Consider the following 16,160-nt stretch of genomic DNA (forward strand, 5'->3'; position numbering starts at 1 on the left):
TCGAAAGGCTTGGATACAAAAGATGAATACACAAGTTGACTATTTTGGTGGAATAGGTTGTGAGTGGGAGTTGAGTTATAGGATGCTGGTCTGGACTGATCTAATGAACTACAAGGTGGCCGTATGTGATCTAATATGCACAATGAACATACTGCCTGAAGCATCAAAACAATGTAAGAGCCCTCCCCGCTGCTGTATGTAAATCTTTGTTTTGTTCATGTCGAAACCACATTTTCAGGCCATTCATGTTTTCTTTTCCAACATGGAGACACATTTCAGAGAAACAATGCCCACTGGTTAAGGAGCTGCTTCCTGTTCGACAAATGCTCTTTTTATGGGCTTCAGACTGTGCCTGGCAGATTTAAAGCAACAGGGAAAACACACACACTGTGGCTTTGATTAGCACACCGCTCACTGCTCATCTTCTGTTTCCAGACACTGTTGGCACATCTCCCCAAAAGTTCACATGGACGCATTGGGGATTTTCACACAAATATATTAATTACCATGCAAATGAGTTGGGGAGTCAATGACTTAAAGCATTCGCTATACTTCATTTCAGACCCCCCAAAGGCAATTAATGGGGCCTTGTTCTCAAGAAAGAGAATTGCCTGCAGATAATTGTCAAAGAAAAAGACCCCCCCCCCAGTGAAACATGGCATTGAGAACGTACGGTAGCCATCGCATCATTGCAATGCACACCCCATAATAGGATAATAAAACCTCTTACATCAGGCGTGAATGGAGCAATAGCAGCAACAAAGCAACACAAAATCATTTCCGACGTGATTTGTGAGCGCACCCCCATTCATTTACAATACGTACAATCCATGCAAATAGGCTACCTGCGGTGCTCAGCTGCAACGGATGCCGTGTAAAGTTGCACTTGCTAGTATTGACAGTGTAGAAAAGCACGATGAATTAAACATGCTCAGTGTAAAAAATCACTCCACTGTCAAATATGCAAGTCAATTCTTAAGCAGGAAGCAAAAGGAAAGAAACAGAAAGAAGGCACTGTGTTCAAATCTGAGGTAACCTGTCGCTATGGTGACTATCTAACATTGAATGTGATTTAATATCTGGCATTGTAGGATGTGAGAGGCAGGTGACAGTCAGTCACTGGAACACTGGATAGTGGATAAAAAATACCAACAGGTATACTACTTACCTTGAATTAGAGGTCAATTAAAATTATTGTGGTATTCTCTAATGCTGTAAGGACAAATTAATTGAAAAGTACGGCCTAAAAATGATATTGTTCCCCATACTTTCTCTATCCCTTCCACACAGGTGGCAACACAGCTTTGGCTTTGTCATATTTTATTGAGTTACTCCTCTTTAAATAATAAAATAATGCAGCCTTGCTTTATTTATTTGGCCTGTGGCAGCGTGCCAAGCCACGGAGGCAAATACAAGCGAAGGCACCTGTTATCCATTTGTAAACGACAGCCTCGAAGATCAGCGGGGGGAAACAGGTGGGCCACTCTGTTCCCACACGGTTGTTTACCTGGGATCAACATTTAGCCCTGCTGCTGGAAGAAATATTGTCCTTTGCCTCTGCAGCCATTATTCCAGTCGCTCAGCATTTATTTCAAAAGAATGAACTGATTTGCTCATCACCAGTGAAGGATTAAGATGGCATCATTTTTAATGTCTGCAATATGAAATTGTAGTCCTAGATGGAATGCCGCCCTGTGCGGCTGCACATCGCACACGCCAAAATCTACCACTGGATAGAGGAAGATAATCTTTCAGGAACTCCTTACCAACATGTGTTAAGACTCCTGACTTCAATCCGAGATGCTGCTGTTTTAGTTAGCTGCTGTGTTTAATTACGCTCAGTAGTTAACTATTTAATGTACCTACACGATACTGCCAAAAGTATTCACTCGCCTGTCTTGACTCACATATGGTTTTAAGTGATACCCCATTCTAAATCCATACGGCTACCCTTTGGAACTGTAACAGCTTTAACTCTTGTGGGAAGGCTTTCAACAAAGTTTCGGAGTGAGTTTATGGGAATTTTTGCCCATTCTTCCAGGAGCATATTTGTGAGGTTCCAATGGGATGTCACTTAAATTCATATCTGAGTCACGGCAGGTGAGCGAATACTTTTGGCAGTATGGTGTATGTGAGACAGCGCAAGTAGTGTCTAAAAACTGAGACAAACTGGGGACAGCTGCTATTTTACGGAAATCGGGTATTTTAAAACAAAATACGACAATGAGTTGATAGATGACACCATTTGTTATCCAAGAGTCACGGAATCTCAGAAACGCTAATGTCATCAACTCTGCACTGTCCCCATTTAGCAAATTTCTTCTTGTGTAGATGCTTCATACAATAATTGTTTGAAATAATATTAGTAATTTGGTATGCCTGCTTTGCCTTGTGGTTTTCATTGTAGAGACTACTGAAACAGACAATTTTCCTTGTGGAAGAATGAAGTATCTCATCTCTTTTTTTCGAAGGGCTGAGCTATATATTAGGCCTTACGTGTCCTTCCTTGGTCCTCTGCATGGTAAAGCTCTCGTCTGGTGGCTATTCCAAAAGCTCCCGTCTTTTTTTCTTAATCCAGTGGCAGTAAGACTGAGCAGCCATTGGTGCCACTGTGACTTTGTTCGCTTAAATCACTGAGAGTCGGCTATGTTCAAAGCGCTCCTCGGTGGACTGGCAAAGCAGAAGATGGGGACGAAGAAGAGGAAGAAGAAGACGGCCATGCTTGTGTCTGGCCGGATCAAAGCCGAGCGGCGGAGGGAAAGGTCAGGTCAGAGATGCTTGGCGGGCGGGGAAGCTCAATGCTGCAAGGAGAGGATGCGAAGCTCCACACCAGCTTTGCTATTTGTAGCACAACAGGCTCTTTATAGATGATATGCCATTTTACATGTCCCCCTACAAACGGCTTCTATTCTTGTCTTCTTGCTTTTCTCATGTGTGGGCCTCTCTACTCCACTCCCACACTGTCAGAAACATTGTCTTGCTTCATTAATGACTACATTAATTGGATATAGACACTCTTCGGCTTTTTACCCGTCTCTCCCTCTAATTAGATAGCAGCATTGATCTCATGGGCAGTTTGACAAAGACATGACATATGAAGTGGAGCATGATTCGCCAACAGGTTATAGTCCCACTGGCGAACCAATGGTCAAGGCAGACAGGTTAACAGGGTTAGGAATTCGTGAAAATAGTTATTCGCTGGAGAAAATGATAGCACTCCCGAGAGCAGGCCCCATTCGGTGTCCTGAACTGCTTCCTGCAACGATGGCACATCATATTTCATTGCAGACTATCTCTTAGGAACGCATTTATCTGCCGTCTCAAAACGTCTCGTGAATGTTTCACCCGAAATCCTCCGCATCTCCATTTTAAGGTGCAGTTTCAGCTGCGCGGACATATTTGTCAAATCTATTTGAACTTCAGCACAGGCCAGATCGTTATTGCAACGCACAGGCACACGCAGAGAGTCAACAGAGCTGGTAGCACCGTGTTGATTCATGTTGTTAGAGAATAATGTAATGTTCTCTAGTCAGTATTTTTCATGCAACATGGAGCTTTTTGAAAGGATTTGCGGTTGATGAAGTAGATGTGTTTGTGCTCCTCATGCATTTTGCACTTCCTTTTTGACAATTTTGTGGAGAAGCAAAGTGAAGGTTCACTCCCAGCTTTTTAAATTGATTTAATCTCCATGTTCTAGTCATTAATAGATAAAAACGTGCCTTTAGATTATGTTGGGAATAAACCAAGATTCAGAGTGGAGTGATTAAAACTGGAATTCAACTGGCAGAGACAGCTCCCAGAGTCAAAAAGCTGGAAATCAAACAATCAGGCGGATGCACAGAACAAACTCTGGTAATCGGGCCCTGGCCCAAATCCCCAGAACAAACAGATTGGTTCAAAATGAAAAATACAAAAATCTCCGAATGCGAGAATCTGGCAAGGGACAAAGGAAATGACAGGTAAACAAGTCACGGGGTCCTATCAAGGCATGATGGGTGTAATAAATAGAAATGGCTGGCAGGCACCGACTTGATGAAGTTGTTCTGTTTTAACGAGACGAGTCCATGAGAGCCGCTTTCTCGAATGAGTCCACGCACAGGATTTGAAAGTAGTCAAACGGAGCAATTACACACAGATTTAGCGGATTACAAGGAAAGGCATATACTGCAATTAACCATTTTATTAGTGTGCTTTTATAGTCTGTTTTAAAAGACGCCCAATTTGGAGCTCATTACTGCGGCGAGGCTAAACGGGATAACTTGAGTATGTCTATTAATTCATCGTTCACTAGGTGGAAACGATACCCAAATTCAACCGCTATTTGCACAAAATTGTCAGGCGCTGTTTGGTTTCGAGAGACCGGCGGGCGGGTTTCGATCAAGCTTGCAGCCTTGACGACAACTTCCATACCAGAACTTCCAGAATGGTGTCTCTCATATGGTCCTGAGATCCAGTTCTTTTCAGACAATGGCTATCCTCGATGCTGCCATTGATCTGTCAAAAGTGCTGTCTTTGTTGCTGTCCATTGTGAATTTATTGGTGCTGTCATTGGTTGTGCCTTTCGTGCTTTCCTTGGTGCTGCCCATATGTCATCACTAGAGCTCTCCATTGTATCAAGCAGGCTTTGGAGTTGGGTCACTACTTAGTGCTGGCGCTATGGTTGGACAATTCCAAATACACGTTGAAAATATCTTCATGTAAAATGATTACAGTTAGGGAAACATTTATGGAGTTGACGTGAATATTTGTAATTTCATCAAATATTGATGTATTATTAAGTGAATTTAAATAGCAATCCTTTCGATGCTGAGCATGTCCTTGCAATTGCAAAAATGAATTGAACAGGTGACGGTGTAGTCCACTCGCAGGCCACTTCATTAGGTACACCTTTCCAATATATTAAACCACCTGTTCAATATATTGCAGATAGCAGGTGTTGAGCTTCCAAAGTTTTCCCAGCAAACCTGATATGAGGTTTTGGTCAGGTGACTTTTCTGTCACAACAAAGGGCGGGATTATCTTTCAGACAGACTGAATATGAGCATCCTTCCCTGTTGTCATTATCCAAAGTGAAATCTGTCAACCAGAAAATCTTGCAGCTCGGAGGTTTGGTGCTTTGGCCATTGATATTGTTGTAGAAATCAATGTAAATAGTTAAATAAGGTAACCAAAATGCTAGAAACAACATAAAATGCAACCACAAAAATGTGAGCGTATAGGCCTACCTGAAATCTGACACTGTCTATGCAGGTTTCATGTTTTCATATATATATATATATATATATATATATATATATATATATATATATATATATATATATATTGTCCGCAACATGGTGTTGTCCCGGTAGTTTCGGATTTAGATCATTTTAAACGTTTGATGCGACTCTTAAAAAACAGATCTCTGGCATGTGTAGGCTCTGTCAGGTGTACCTAATGAAGTGGCCCATGAGAGCCTGCATGTGCACGTGCACCATGAAGTATACAGTATTCCCGCGAGGAAATATCAATCATCCATCAACGACTACCAAATCAAACACACATCTACAATATAGAAAATCAATAAACAAATGAAAGCAGTCATTCTCACTGATACTGCATTTCGATGTAAAAATACCAGAAATAAATGATCCCCCCTGTTTTTTTGCAACCTCAAGGGACTTATTGCGTGACATAATATTGATTATGCGATGTGAACATTTCACTATGGACATCATTGGAGGTGCACACTTCTCTCGCGCTCCCCCTCCCTCCAGTTTTTCTCTCTCCCTCTCTTTCGTCTCATGCATTCACCATCTTCCAGCGTGCAGGCTGTGAGCTACTTTCTGCCCGCCTCCCCTAATGTCGCTGCTCCATGCTCTCATGCTTAATCACAAGACTGCCTAAGACCTCAGTGTTATTTTGGAGGGGCTTTGGTGCGTTTTGCGTGCGCGTGAGTGAGGGGACCATCAGCAGGCAGCACAGGTGGGAAGGATCTTTTACGACGCTGCGGTATAGATGATTGAACACTTGGAGCACCCACTCAGTGCAATCAGCCACTGGCGGGTCCTCCTCCTCAGAATATTGAGATTCAGCGCACTTTTGGGGAGGTGAACAACTCAAGGAAATCATTTTTTGAAACAGCGTGGAGGATGTAATGTTTTCTTTTGCGCACCGGTAATCGGACTACCACTGGAGCAAATCAACCTTTTTTCCTCCCACTCGCTCTAGACGGACATTTCTGTTCTTAAAAGGAAATAAGGCGCGGAGAAATGAGCTTCACAGCCCCATTTGGATTGTGAGCTGTTTTTATTTTTCTTAAGTGCCCCCCCCCCCCCCCCCCCCCCCCCTTCTTTCTCCTGTGCGTGCTCTTTCATGGCATCGCTGACCAGGTCGGCCAGACGCAAAGACGCCAGTCGCTGGCCGAGGATGTCGTCAACTTTCTGGGCTTTTGTGCTCCTCACCGCGCTCTTGGTTCTCTACTGCGGTAAGTGCTGGTGCGCGCGGGTTGGCCCCACGCCGGTGCGCGGTAGGGGCGCATGGCATTCAGTGGCCCTTATAAGACACTCTTATTAAATAGCATTATGATTCCTTTTTAGGCTGATGGGCACGTTTTATTGCACGGAAAAGTGATCACAGTGCCTTGCTCATGGGCACCTCAGCCTTCAATGCCAATCCCATTCAAGGGGGAACTGAGACTGCAATCCTATTATTATAATTGTTTTTCTTTGATCATGATCTTATTTTAATATGTATTGCGGAACATTGGTCTGGATTATAGCTACTGTGATAGACAGGATATGGGTGCCTTGCTCATGGGCTCCATTCTGTAATAGGCCTTATTTTTAACCACTCATTCCCAACTGCTGATCACAAATGGCTTTTCTTCACAAATTGATATTGGCAATTAACAAATATACACACTATGTTTTTCTCATGCAAACTCCCAAGGGAATGTGACACTAAGATGTAAATGTGTCTTATTTCTTTACCTCTGCAATGTGGACAGCGTGCATGCATTTAATTCCGCCTCTCTCTATTGGACACACACAGGCGCGCACACACATTTTGGGGGCTATGCCGCTGTCACAGACTCACTGAGGTCAGACAGTCATGTGGCAGTCGTCCTGTTATCAGCGCTAAACAGTGGCTCCAGAGGATGCATCAAAGACCAAACTCCTGATGAACAGCAAGTTCATTCGACCTTATTAGGGAAATGTATTCACACGCGCGCACACACGGACACACACATTTCGCCACACAGGGACGGACTGTCTCTGTTTCTGAAGCCCACTTCTTTCCTGGCACCCTCTCATCTTTCTTCTGCGAATGCATTTGTGAGTCACGCGTGAAGAGAAATCCTGCTGGCACACTGCGCTCCAGCCCACTGCATGCATGTGAAAATTCAATAGCCATGATGGGGGGGGGGAAAAAAAAAAGAAAAGATGATTAAGTATACCACTAGCCCCTCATCTAAATAATTAATATAATCATTCTGTCTTGTAGCACATTAGGTATTCATTAGTTTCGTTGTCTTTTCACTTTCCTAAAAAAAAAAATGTCATAGGCTTCCTTTATATACTGTGTGCTGCATTCAAAACTGCTGGGAATAAATATTCAAACACACATACCAAAAACTGACAACCATAATAAGTTAGTATTTGTGTGGTGTAAGAACCTATTCGACTGTGTCAGCCTTGTTAATGATGATGAACAATAAATGTAAATACCCGTTGGCATGTAGAACAGTTGTCTCCATGGGCACCACCATTGTTGTGTGTGATACATTGATTTCTCCTGATTTTGCAAAGCAGGCAGTAATCTGCTCTTTTCCCAGTTGGAGGTCTACAATCTCTGGCTTCCCAGTTTAATTATAACTTCATATGAACTCTAGTCTAGTGTGAGGATAAAAAAGGTCACCTTTCTTCTGTCTTCCTCTTTATAGTATAACAGAACAGGTTTGTTGTTTAAACACCGTTAGGCAGCATGCGTATGTTTTTTTTTTTTTTTTTCCTTTTTTAGTCCTGTGGGTCGGGTTACATTAGTGTATCATATGCCTTTTTGGAGTATAATGGCTTGTCACTTGGAGATGTGTTCCCTTGACACTGTGACTTGCATAGCTGGAAGCCATAGCTGTACCATTTTAGTCCTGACAAAGGCGCATAACGTGACTACATTTAAGGCAAAGTGCATTAGTGCAGACTGGAGCATAGGGGGCAGGAATACTGCACCTGAAGTCTGAAGCACCTGGAGACTTCACAGCCTTTCTGCTCGAAAGATAGAAGATTAGGTTTGCTTTGTAATCACACTGTGCTGGCTTAATCAATGGGGAGGCCAGGTTTATAAAAGTGAGAGGTTCTGCGTCAGAGCGGAAGCTTTTTTTTCCTTGTGCGCCGCCTTAGGCCTTGTTGATTGATCTCCTGCTTTGGGCCAATCAATGGCGGCGCTCGGTTGTTTGTTTCAGGCAGCAAGTCTCCGCGTCCCCCTGAGGGCGTCATACCAGGCTACACTTCGTCGTAATGATAATAATAAAGTCTTCTTTGCTTTCATAACATCTTCACCTCATACTGTGCTCAGCTATTTGCTGACCTCAAGCTACAAAGCTTTTGGTGGACTTCAGGGAAGGGAACCTTTTGTTTTTCGATCGCTGAGTATTTGTGCTGAAATGAAACTGATGTTTCTCACTATTCTGTTCCAGCTCCCGAGTGCCCGCGTTTCCTCGTTTCATCTTCTCTTGGCTTGTTCTTACTTTGGCTCCCAATCAATTGAACTGGATCTTAGACACTTTTTTTTTTTTAGCTTCAACTTTCTCCTTGTCCCTTTTTATTTTGTTTGACCTTCCTCAATTTCTTCCACCTCTTCACAAAACTTTGCAGCATTTTCTCCATTGCACTTATTTCGGGACTTTCTGTGCAGAAGGTCTGAGCTGACGACGGCATGACTGAGGCCTCTCAGCATTTTTTTTTCTCTATCCTGCTTTTGCCACTCTTGCACAACAGGGCACTCATGCAACCATGAAGTACCCTGTGTATTCTTCATCCTTTCTGAGATCAGCTTCTTGGGTTACTTCATTAATTTAAAATCTATGTTAATTTACATCCATAGGCACCATGGAACACAATATATATTCATTAAAAATTGCACGTATGACGTAACATTCTGGAAAGAGTCAGTTAAAAACTGACATTTCAGGTGGGTTGCTGGGAAAAAAATGGATAGCTGTCTATCATCAGGGCATTTTTTTGCACTTCCATGTCAAGCTTAAGATTTGCCTCTCAAAATATCCAAATATCTTCTCCCTGTTTCCTCTTGTTATGGAAAGCCACCTCTTCCTTGACAATCACGCCATGTTTTTGTGGTTGAATAATAAAAAAATAAAAAAATAAAAATAATAATAATGTATTATATTTTATGTTGAGCTTTAAAACCTACATACAATGTATGTCTGTGTCTGTGTGTCAACATTTTTTATTATGATAAATTATAAGCCTTTGTGTGTTAAGTGTTTTGGGACTTTTCTAACAGTTCATCTGGGATATTTTGAAATGGGCAGCTCAACTCTCTCATAAGTTGTATAGGGCCCACACGTCTGAGAACACATTGAACGCATAACAGTAAAATTGTCTGTTTTGATTCTTCTTAATAGCCAAAATACATAAAAAGTCCAAATCCCATTTGTACGGATGCAGACTACTTGTTGTTTGTACCGGGGGGCAGTGTCATCGTCGTCGTTGTGGTGCCAAAACGGCGGATTGCAGGAGTTCTTTGATTACGGCTCACACTCATATGGTGCCTGTCACCTAGAATCATCATCCGACTTCACACGTCCCCTCGCTGGCCCTCCAGAGGGTGTGTGGAAGGAAGGGATGGAAGAACTTGATATCCTTTGATTCGCAAAAGAAGAAGGTGTGTGCCGCTGGAGGAAAATGAGGGCATTTAAAGGGGGATGATCCAGGGGAAAGAGGATAGAAGGAGGGCCAGTAAAGAACAAGAAATGAGAACACCTGCTGAGGAGGAATAGGAGGGCATGGTGAGGAGAGAGTAAAGCGAGAAAGAAGAGAATCAGTCAGGGAGAGACAAGAGCGAAATGCTGGCAAGATAAATGGCAGCTGCTCAACAATTTAACTGCTCGAGCTATAAGAGGCTGTTTGAAACTCTAATCACACAAGAATGCTTCACTAGTTGCTGATTACATTCTTTACAAAAAAAAAAAAAAAGATCTGCCTCTAGCTCCCTCCTCTGGAACCTCTTGTCTGTACATTTTTTTATGTATCATTCTTCTTTATTCATGAGGCTGTCGTCTGCTCGTGCTTGGCGGGCTAATCAGCATGCTAATCTTAGCTGTCGGGTTAGCCGCAGTTTAGCATGCTTGTGGTCCTGATGAGGGATGCACTTCCTGGTGCGCGAAAACCTGCGGCGACTGATGATGCATCAGGGTCCTTAAAATGCAGTCTTGTGTGCAGTGTTTTTCCTGCATGCCATGTCAGTACATACTGTAGACACACACTGTACATGTGCACGCTGTACAAGCGCTCAAGGGCAAATGTCACGCCTGCTTCATCACACACAATCACGGTGTTTTTTGAAAAGATATGGTCTTTTCATACACATACACAGTCTCTGGACAAAACCTTGGATACAGCTGCATGATCTAAACACGGCTTGTAGCAACAATCGCTTAGAAGTTTTCCAGTGGTAGGTCTTTAAACTATCACTTTAAGTGTTACTACTTCGATGTATTGAAGCGATCTAGTTTGTACTGTGTGATTTGCATGGGATGTAACAAAATGGAAACATCATTAGCTACAAAGAGTGATCAAAGAATCTGGCTTTACGGAGATAATGTTCTGCTTTGACATATTCATCCATTTTCGATACTGCTTATCCTGGAGCCTATCCCAGCTACCTTTGGGCAAGAGGATGGGTACACCATGGTCTGGTTACCAATGTTTGAAATTGTGTGTGTGTATACCCATGCATGTTTTTGGGATGAGGGAGGAAACTGGAGTACCCGGAGAAAAGCAACGCAGGCACGGGGAGAACATGCAAACTCCCCAAAGGCGGGGCCGGGATTTGAACCTCGGTCCTCAGAACTGTGAGGCAGATCTGCGAACCAGTCTTTCCACCATATATATATATATATATATATATATATATATATATATATATATATATATACTTTGTCACTTGAGCAATATCTTACATTTGAGCAGTTATCGCCACACTTTGTATTGTCAAAGGTTGCGTATATGTTTGCAAGGCATTCACACACCCTCTGACTGGAAGATTATGAACCATTTCATAACAAACCTCAGATCAGGAACAATATGTTGAAGATAACATTCCCAGCAATTCCCAGCATTGTGTGGGCAAAGTGAGAAGAGGACCAGATCATCTGGTAAGATTCTCATTGAAGGGTTTCCAGGATGCTGTAAACATCTTGTGCATGAATTACTAATCTTTTTAATCTAAAATTTATCTAACAGTATTTCTCAGCCTGATAATTGACTCCTTCCACAAGGTTATCAACAAAAGAACCGGGGGGGGGGGGGGAATACACACTGGGCAATTCTTGGGCACATGAACAAAGCCATTCACACTTGAATTCACACCTATGGACGATTTAACGTTTTCAATGAACCTAACACGTGTTTAGAATGTGGGAGGAAGCCAGAGTACCCAGAGATTTGATCCTCAAATCTGTCCACTGTCAGGTATATATGCTTACCACTAGACTAGCATGCACATGTGTAAAACTATGCTGAAATATGCTCAGTGTTTGTTTCTAATATTTTGCCCCTTTCATTTCGCTAAATACCGACAACATCATCATGACATTGTCCATAGAAACAGAACATTTTCAGAATAAAAGCAGGTGTAAGGTGAACCTAATGTTCCAAACCAAATTCCAAGTTCCAAATTGTCCAAACCTTTATTGCGCCAAGGGACAGTTTACATTGAAAAAATCCACAGTACATCATCAATGTCACAAAAAGTACATGTTTAAATCATGATGATTTTGGGTTTGCTTGCAAAGATAGATGAACAAAGATGCACTATTTGTCGTAAATAAAACATGTTTTATCCCAATTAAGTTAAATTGGATAATTCAATTTAATTGGTGGTTGGGAATGACTGGACTTGACTAAACGTTGCCTTGTACCTAATGAAGTGTGCGTGCCTGTAACCAAGCACTGATCCAAATGTATGACGATTAGGCCCATACATGCATAGTTCTATATGCATATTATATGCATGCCACCCTGTTTTATCTTGTCTGCTTGTTTTTTTTTTTTTTACGTTGTTTTGCCGTTAAAATGACATACCTCTCCTAAGCGCCGGTGACGTGTCCTGATAGCTGAGGCATGTAACTGTCGTCACAGCCAAGCATATACAGATACCTCAGAGTGCACGCTTCCAGACAAAACACTGCCTTTTCGTCTGTGATGTCTGAGAAGCTTCCGCCGGGGCTGATTCACCAGCCGCGGAGGGAAAAAAACAAAACAAAAAAACAGGACTGGGCTGACCTCACTTGTAGGTGAACACGTGCACATATTTGAATATGTTATCCTATTTCCAGCATAGCCTGGAGCCTTCTCCTCTGCAGGGAGGGAGGCTGAGAGAGGAGCCGCTGTCAGGGAGTAGCAGAGCGGCCTCGCCAATAGCCTGGGGAGGTAAATTCATAAAAGGAAGTCAGCTTGTTAAGACTTCCTGCGAGAAAGGGAAACGCCACATTATGGACCCCGCAAAATTGGGCCAGACTGCATATACATATTTGAAGAGCTTTTTAGACGGCGCTGTTGTAAAATTTCAAGATAGTGATGAGCATTTGTGCGGGGCAGCGGAGGGAGGGTCATGTTTGTCATTATCGCATAATGAGCGTGCCACATACGGAAGGCCTCAACTTTTGTAAGTCAAGTAAGACATATTACCATTTTGCAACTTGAAAAATGAAATATTAAGCAGCCGTTGGATCTTTTTCTGTGCGCAGAAGGGCCCGGTGACATAAAATGGGCCTGAAGACAAGCATTCAAAACGGAAGGGTTGCGGCGATCCTCAGGTTGGCCTTTGGCTGGCCACCGCTTTTGGCTGCTAGGCTGCGGCCCATCCGTCATCCCATCAGCTTTAAAATGTGTCGAAGTCAGCAGACTTTGAGGCAATTACGTCGCACCGGGACACACTAATTTATGGCTGACGCCAACAGCTTGCGCCATTCAGGGAACATCTTTGCCTGGTGAAAAGTAGTTTAATCCTAAAACAACCTTTTCAATAATAGACTGCTTTTCAAGCAGCTAATTTGCAGTGTTTTCTTTCTTTTTTTTTTTAAATTTCCATTGAAAATACAGAGGTCAAGTGGGGATATTTCGAAAGTTAACTGACAACATGTGGTGACAGCTCGCTATGAATCAATACGTCTTGGCCTTTTAGTTGACAAGGCGAAAACATGTAACATTTCAAAGTGCTGCCTTCATAGCAATAACAGCCGCACTGGTTTTCACTCACTTTGACTGTGTTGTGTGTCTGAAGCGCATCTGACTTTTTACAGGCAGACTTTTCTCTGTATTCAATGTAAATGTCACCGTGGTTTCCATGGTTACCAGTGTTGTTTGCCAAGCTTCGTATGGAGCAGACCCCGCACAAAAGCTGCTGCCCCACAGCAGGGCCCCTCACATCAGTCGGCTCACTGGTTTAGTGAAGTTGAGTTTTAAAATTCGCTTCTCTCCCATTTCGTCATGCTCAAAAGCCTCCTCATCTTGCACTTCCTTGCTCATAAGACTTGTCTGCCAAACTGCTGTCGTCCCTAATAGCATGCTAATATGCGCTGACATTTACTTATGCGCTGACATTTACTTATGAAAGCAAACCGCGAAAGTATTCTTTTAGTTTGCCTGCTTGCTCGTGACTGCATGGTTAATTGAACCCTAAATGTTGGCTGTCCCTTTAGGAGTTAATGTGCTGTTGGTGTGACTCTCTTAAGTGTCCATACATCGTCCCACATTAATGGAAAACAAGTTGCAGACAGAAATATATTAGGGGATTGCTGTAATTTTATAAGTGCCCCACCATCACCCTATCATTCACAAATCCTAAATCTTTCTGTCGAACATTACTAAAAAGCGGAAAAATATATATTTGCCCATATCCATTTATTTTTGTAATCTTTTTGTATTCTCTGTTCCTTCGAAGGCAGAGAAGTAGCTAGCTGAAAGCTGAACAGCAGCGTGATGGAAGATTAGAGTCAAGGTCCAGTAGACAGCCAGGCGAGGCTCCTTGTGGCGTTAATACGAGAGAAAGCCGGGTGATACACTTCTTCGAGATGACACAAAGAAAGGCTGGATTGCTCTTGGCAGCGGTGGACGTTAGCGGCTGATCAACTTGTAATGGCTAGGTAGAGTCGTTTGGGATTCACAGTATGTATTTTAATAATTAGAGTATCTCTGTATTACTATTTTTACAGGTTGCAACGCAGTGACTTATATTCCATTGTCCTTGCACCTCTGGTGCGTTTTTCCCCAAATCATATCATCTCCAAGCCATTTAATTTTGAAAGTAATGTTATAAGATTAGGTTGAACGGGTATTGAAGTGTTTTGGGATTGTAGTTTTGGGTATATTTAGGGTTGAAAGTATTAATATAGGCAATTAAAAATGTATGGGGCTGTCTGTTATTTGTGAGATTTTGCTATTTGCATTTGGGCTTGGTCCCGAGAGCAAGAGTTAACTGTAATGTATTGTGACATTTTTATTCTCATTGAGGCTAATATTGGTTAGCAGAAATCCAAAAAGCTTTGTCAAAGTGATTGTTTTACTTTTTGCGTTAAAACTACTCGAAGTTGAACGAGAGTTGTGCTTAATTGGCTCAGAATTTAGACAGGAGTCTGACGCTGTGCTTCCCTCTCAAGAGGATTCACGGATGCACACTTGTGCATGTTTTGCCTTGGGCCAGTAAGCCCATCCAAAGAGAGATGCTAAAGCTAACCCACAATGCCCCCCGCCGCCCCCCACTGCCACCTCCTCCCACCTCCTTTCCTTTATTACTACAAAAAGCAATTGCTTGGAAGAAAATGCCAGAATGGTGCTTTGAATTCCTGGAGGGGCCCATCACGGAGACACGGCCCACGGAGCTGAGACAGCGAGCATCTGGAGCAAAGACACGGCGGATGGAGTGTGTGCGTGTGTGTGTGTGGGGGGGGGGGGGGGGGTGTTGGGGGGGGTGTAGAGTGAGTGAGTGAGGGAAGGAGAAGATAAGCAGCAACGAGAGAGGCCGCGAAATGGCGAGTACGAGACAGATGGAGCCAGAGGTCGACAAGGGGTCCGTAGGAAGTGCTCGGAAAGAGGTGAGGGACAAAAAAGGACAGTTGAACCGACATGACAAAAGACAGACAAACGGCGACATTGCGACGCTCCGCCAATTGACAGCTGGGGAATAAAGTCAACTAACAGAACGAAGCAGTCTGCAGACGGAGGCTCTCTGAAGCGAAAACAAATATTACATTACAAGAGACAGAAGCCATTTGTCACAATGGGCGGCCTGAGAGGTAGTTAAGGTGGTGGGTTTAAGCACCTACGGCCGGCTTGATGGACAGAATGTTGCCAGCACGATGAAAATTGTGCTGAAGTCAACTCCGTTCAATCAATCATCCCTCTTGAGATCACAAACTTTCACCACTCTCAAAGTTGTTACTGGGCTTTCAGGGCATTCCTTACCCATCCTCAAGCCTGCCCCCCACGACACCCACATACACACACACACACACACACACACACACACACGTCCCCGCACACCTCAGCATCCCGCTGACCTGTGTGCTGACAGCCACAATTCAATGTTAATGTGTCTGCAAGCCAAATCTGCAGGACATGTATGGCCTCTGTGACAGCTGCACTCTCTGTGCACCCGCATGTCATCAAGTGTGCAGCCTGTGAAGCTTGTTTAAAGGATTGCGGGAGAGTCAGGCCGCCTGTCAGTCAGTCAATCAGGCGCTTGGCTCGTTGCCATCCACTGCATTATCCCGACCCTTTTTTGTATTTGATAACCGAAGCATCTACTCGTTTGTTTCCTGCCGAGCTCCGACCCGTCATCGTTGTATCCCACCCATTGTATCATCGTTGAATGAGTTGTTGATGAGATCACACGGGGGTTAATTTTAATGTGAATCATAGCACCTGAGTGGCTCGTTG

The 16,160-nt window shown here is 43.2% G+C and overlaps 1 protein-coding gene across 6 annotated transcripts in view; it reads left to right on the forward strand.

The window, feature by feature from the left end:
• The first annotated feature begins 5,823 nt into the window (after positions 1 to 5,823).
• The window catches only part of tafa5a (TAFA chemokine like family member 5a), a 99,899-nt gene continuing 89,562 nt past the window's right edge, over positions 5,824 to 16,160 (forward strand). For all 6 annotated transcript variants that reach the window (XR_009767503.1, XM_061667309.1, XM_061667315.1 and 3 more), the window contains exon 1: positions 5,824 to 6,466. Coding sequence is in view for 5 of the 6 variants with exons in the window: in XM_061667309.1 (XP_061523293.1) it covers positions 6,355 to 6,466 (112 nt within the window). In the remaining variant the exon portion in view is untranslated. The remainder of the gene's footprint in view (positions 6,467 to 16,160) is intronic.

The sequence above is a fragment of the Phycodurus eques genome, chromosome 22 (assembly GCF_024500275.1).
Source record: "Phycodurus eques isolate BA_2022a chromosome 22, UOR_Pequ_1.1, whole genome shotgun sequence".
Lineage (NCBI taxonomy): Eukaryota > Metazoa > Chordata > Actinopteri > Syngnathiformes > Syngnathidae > Phycodurus > Phycodurus eques.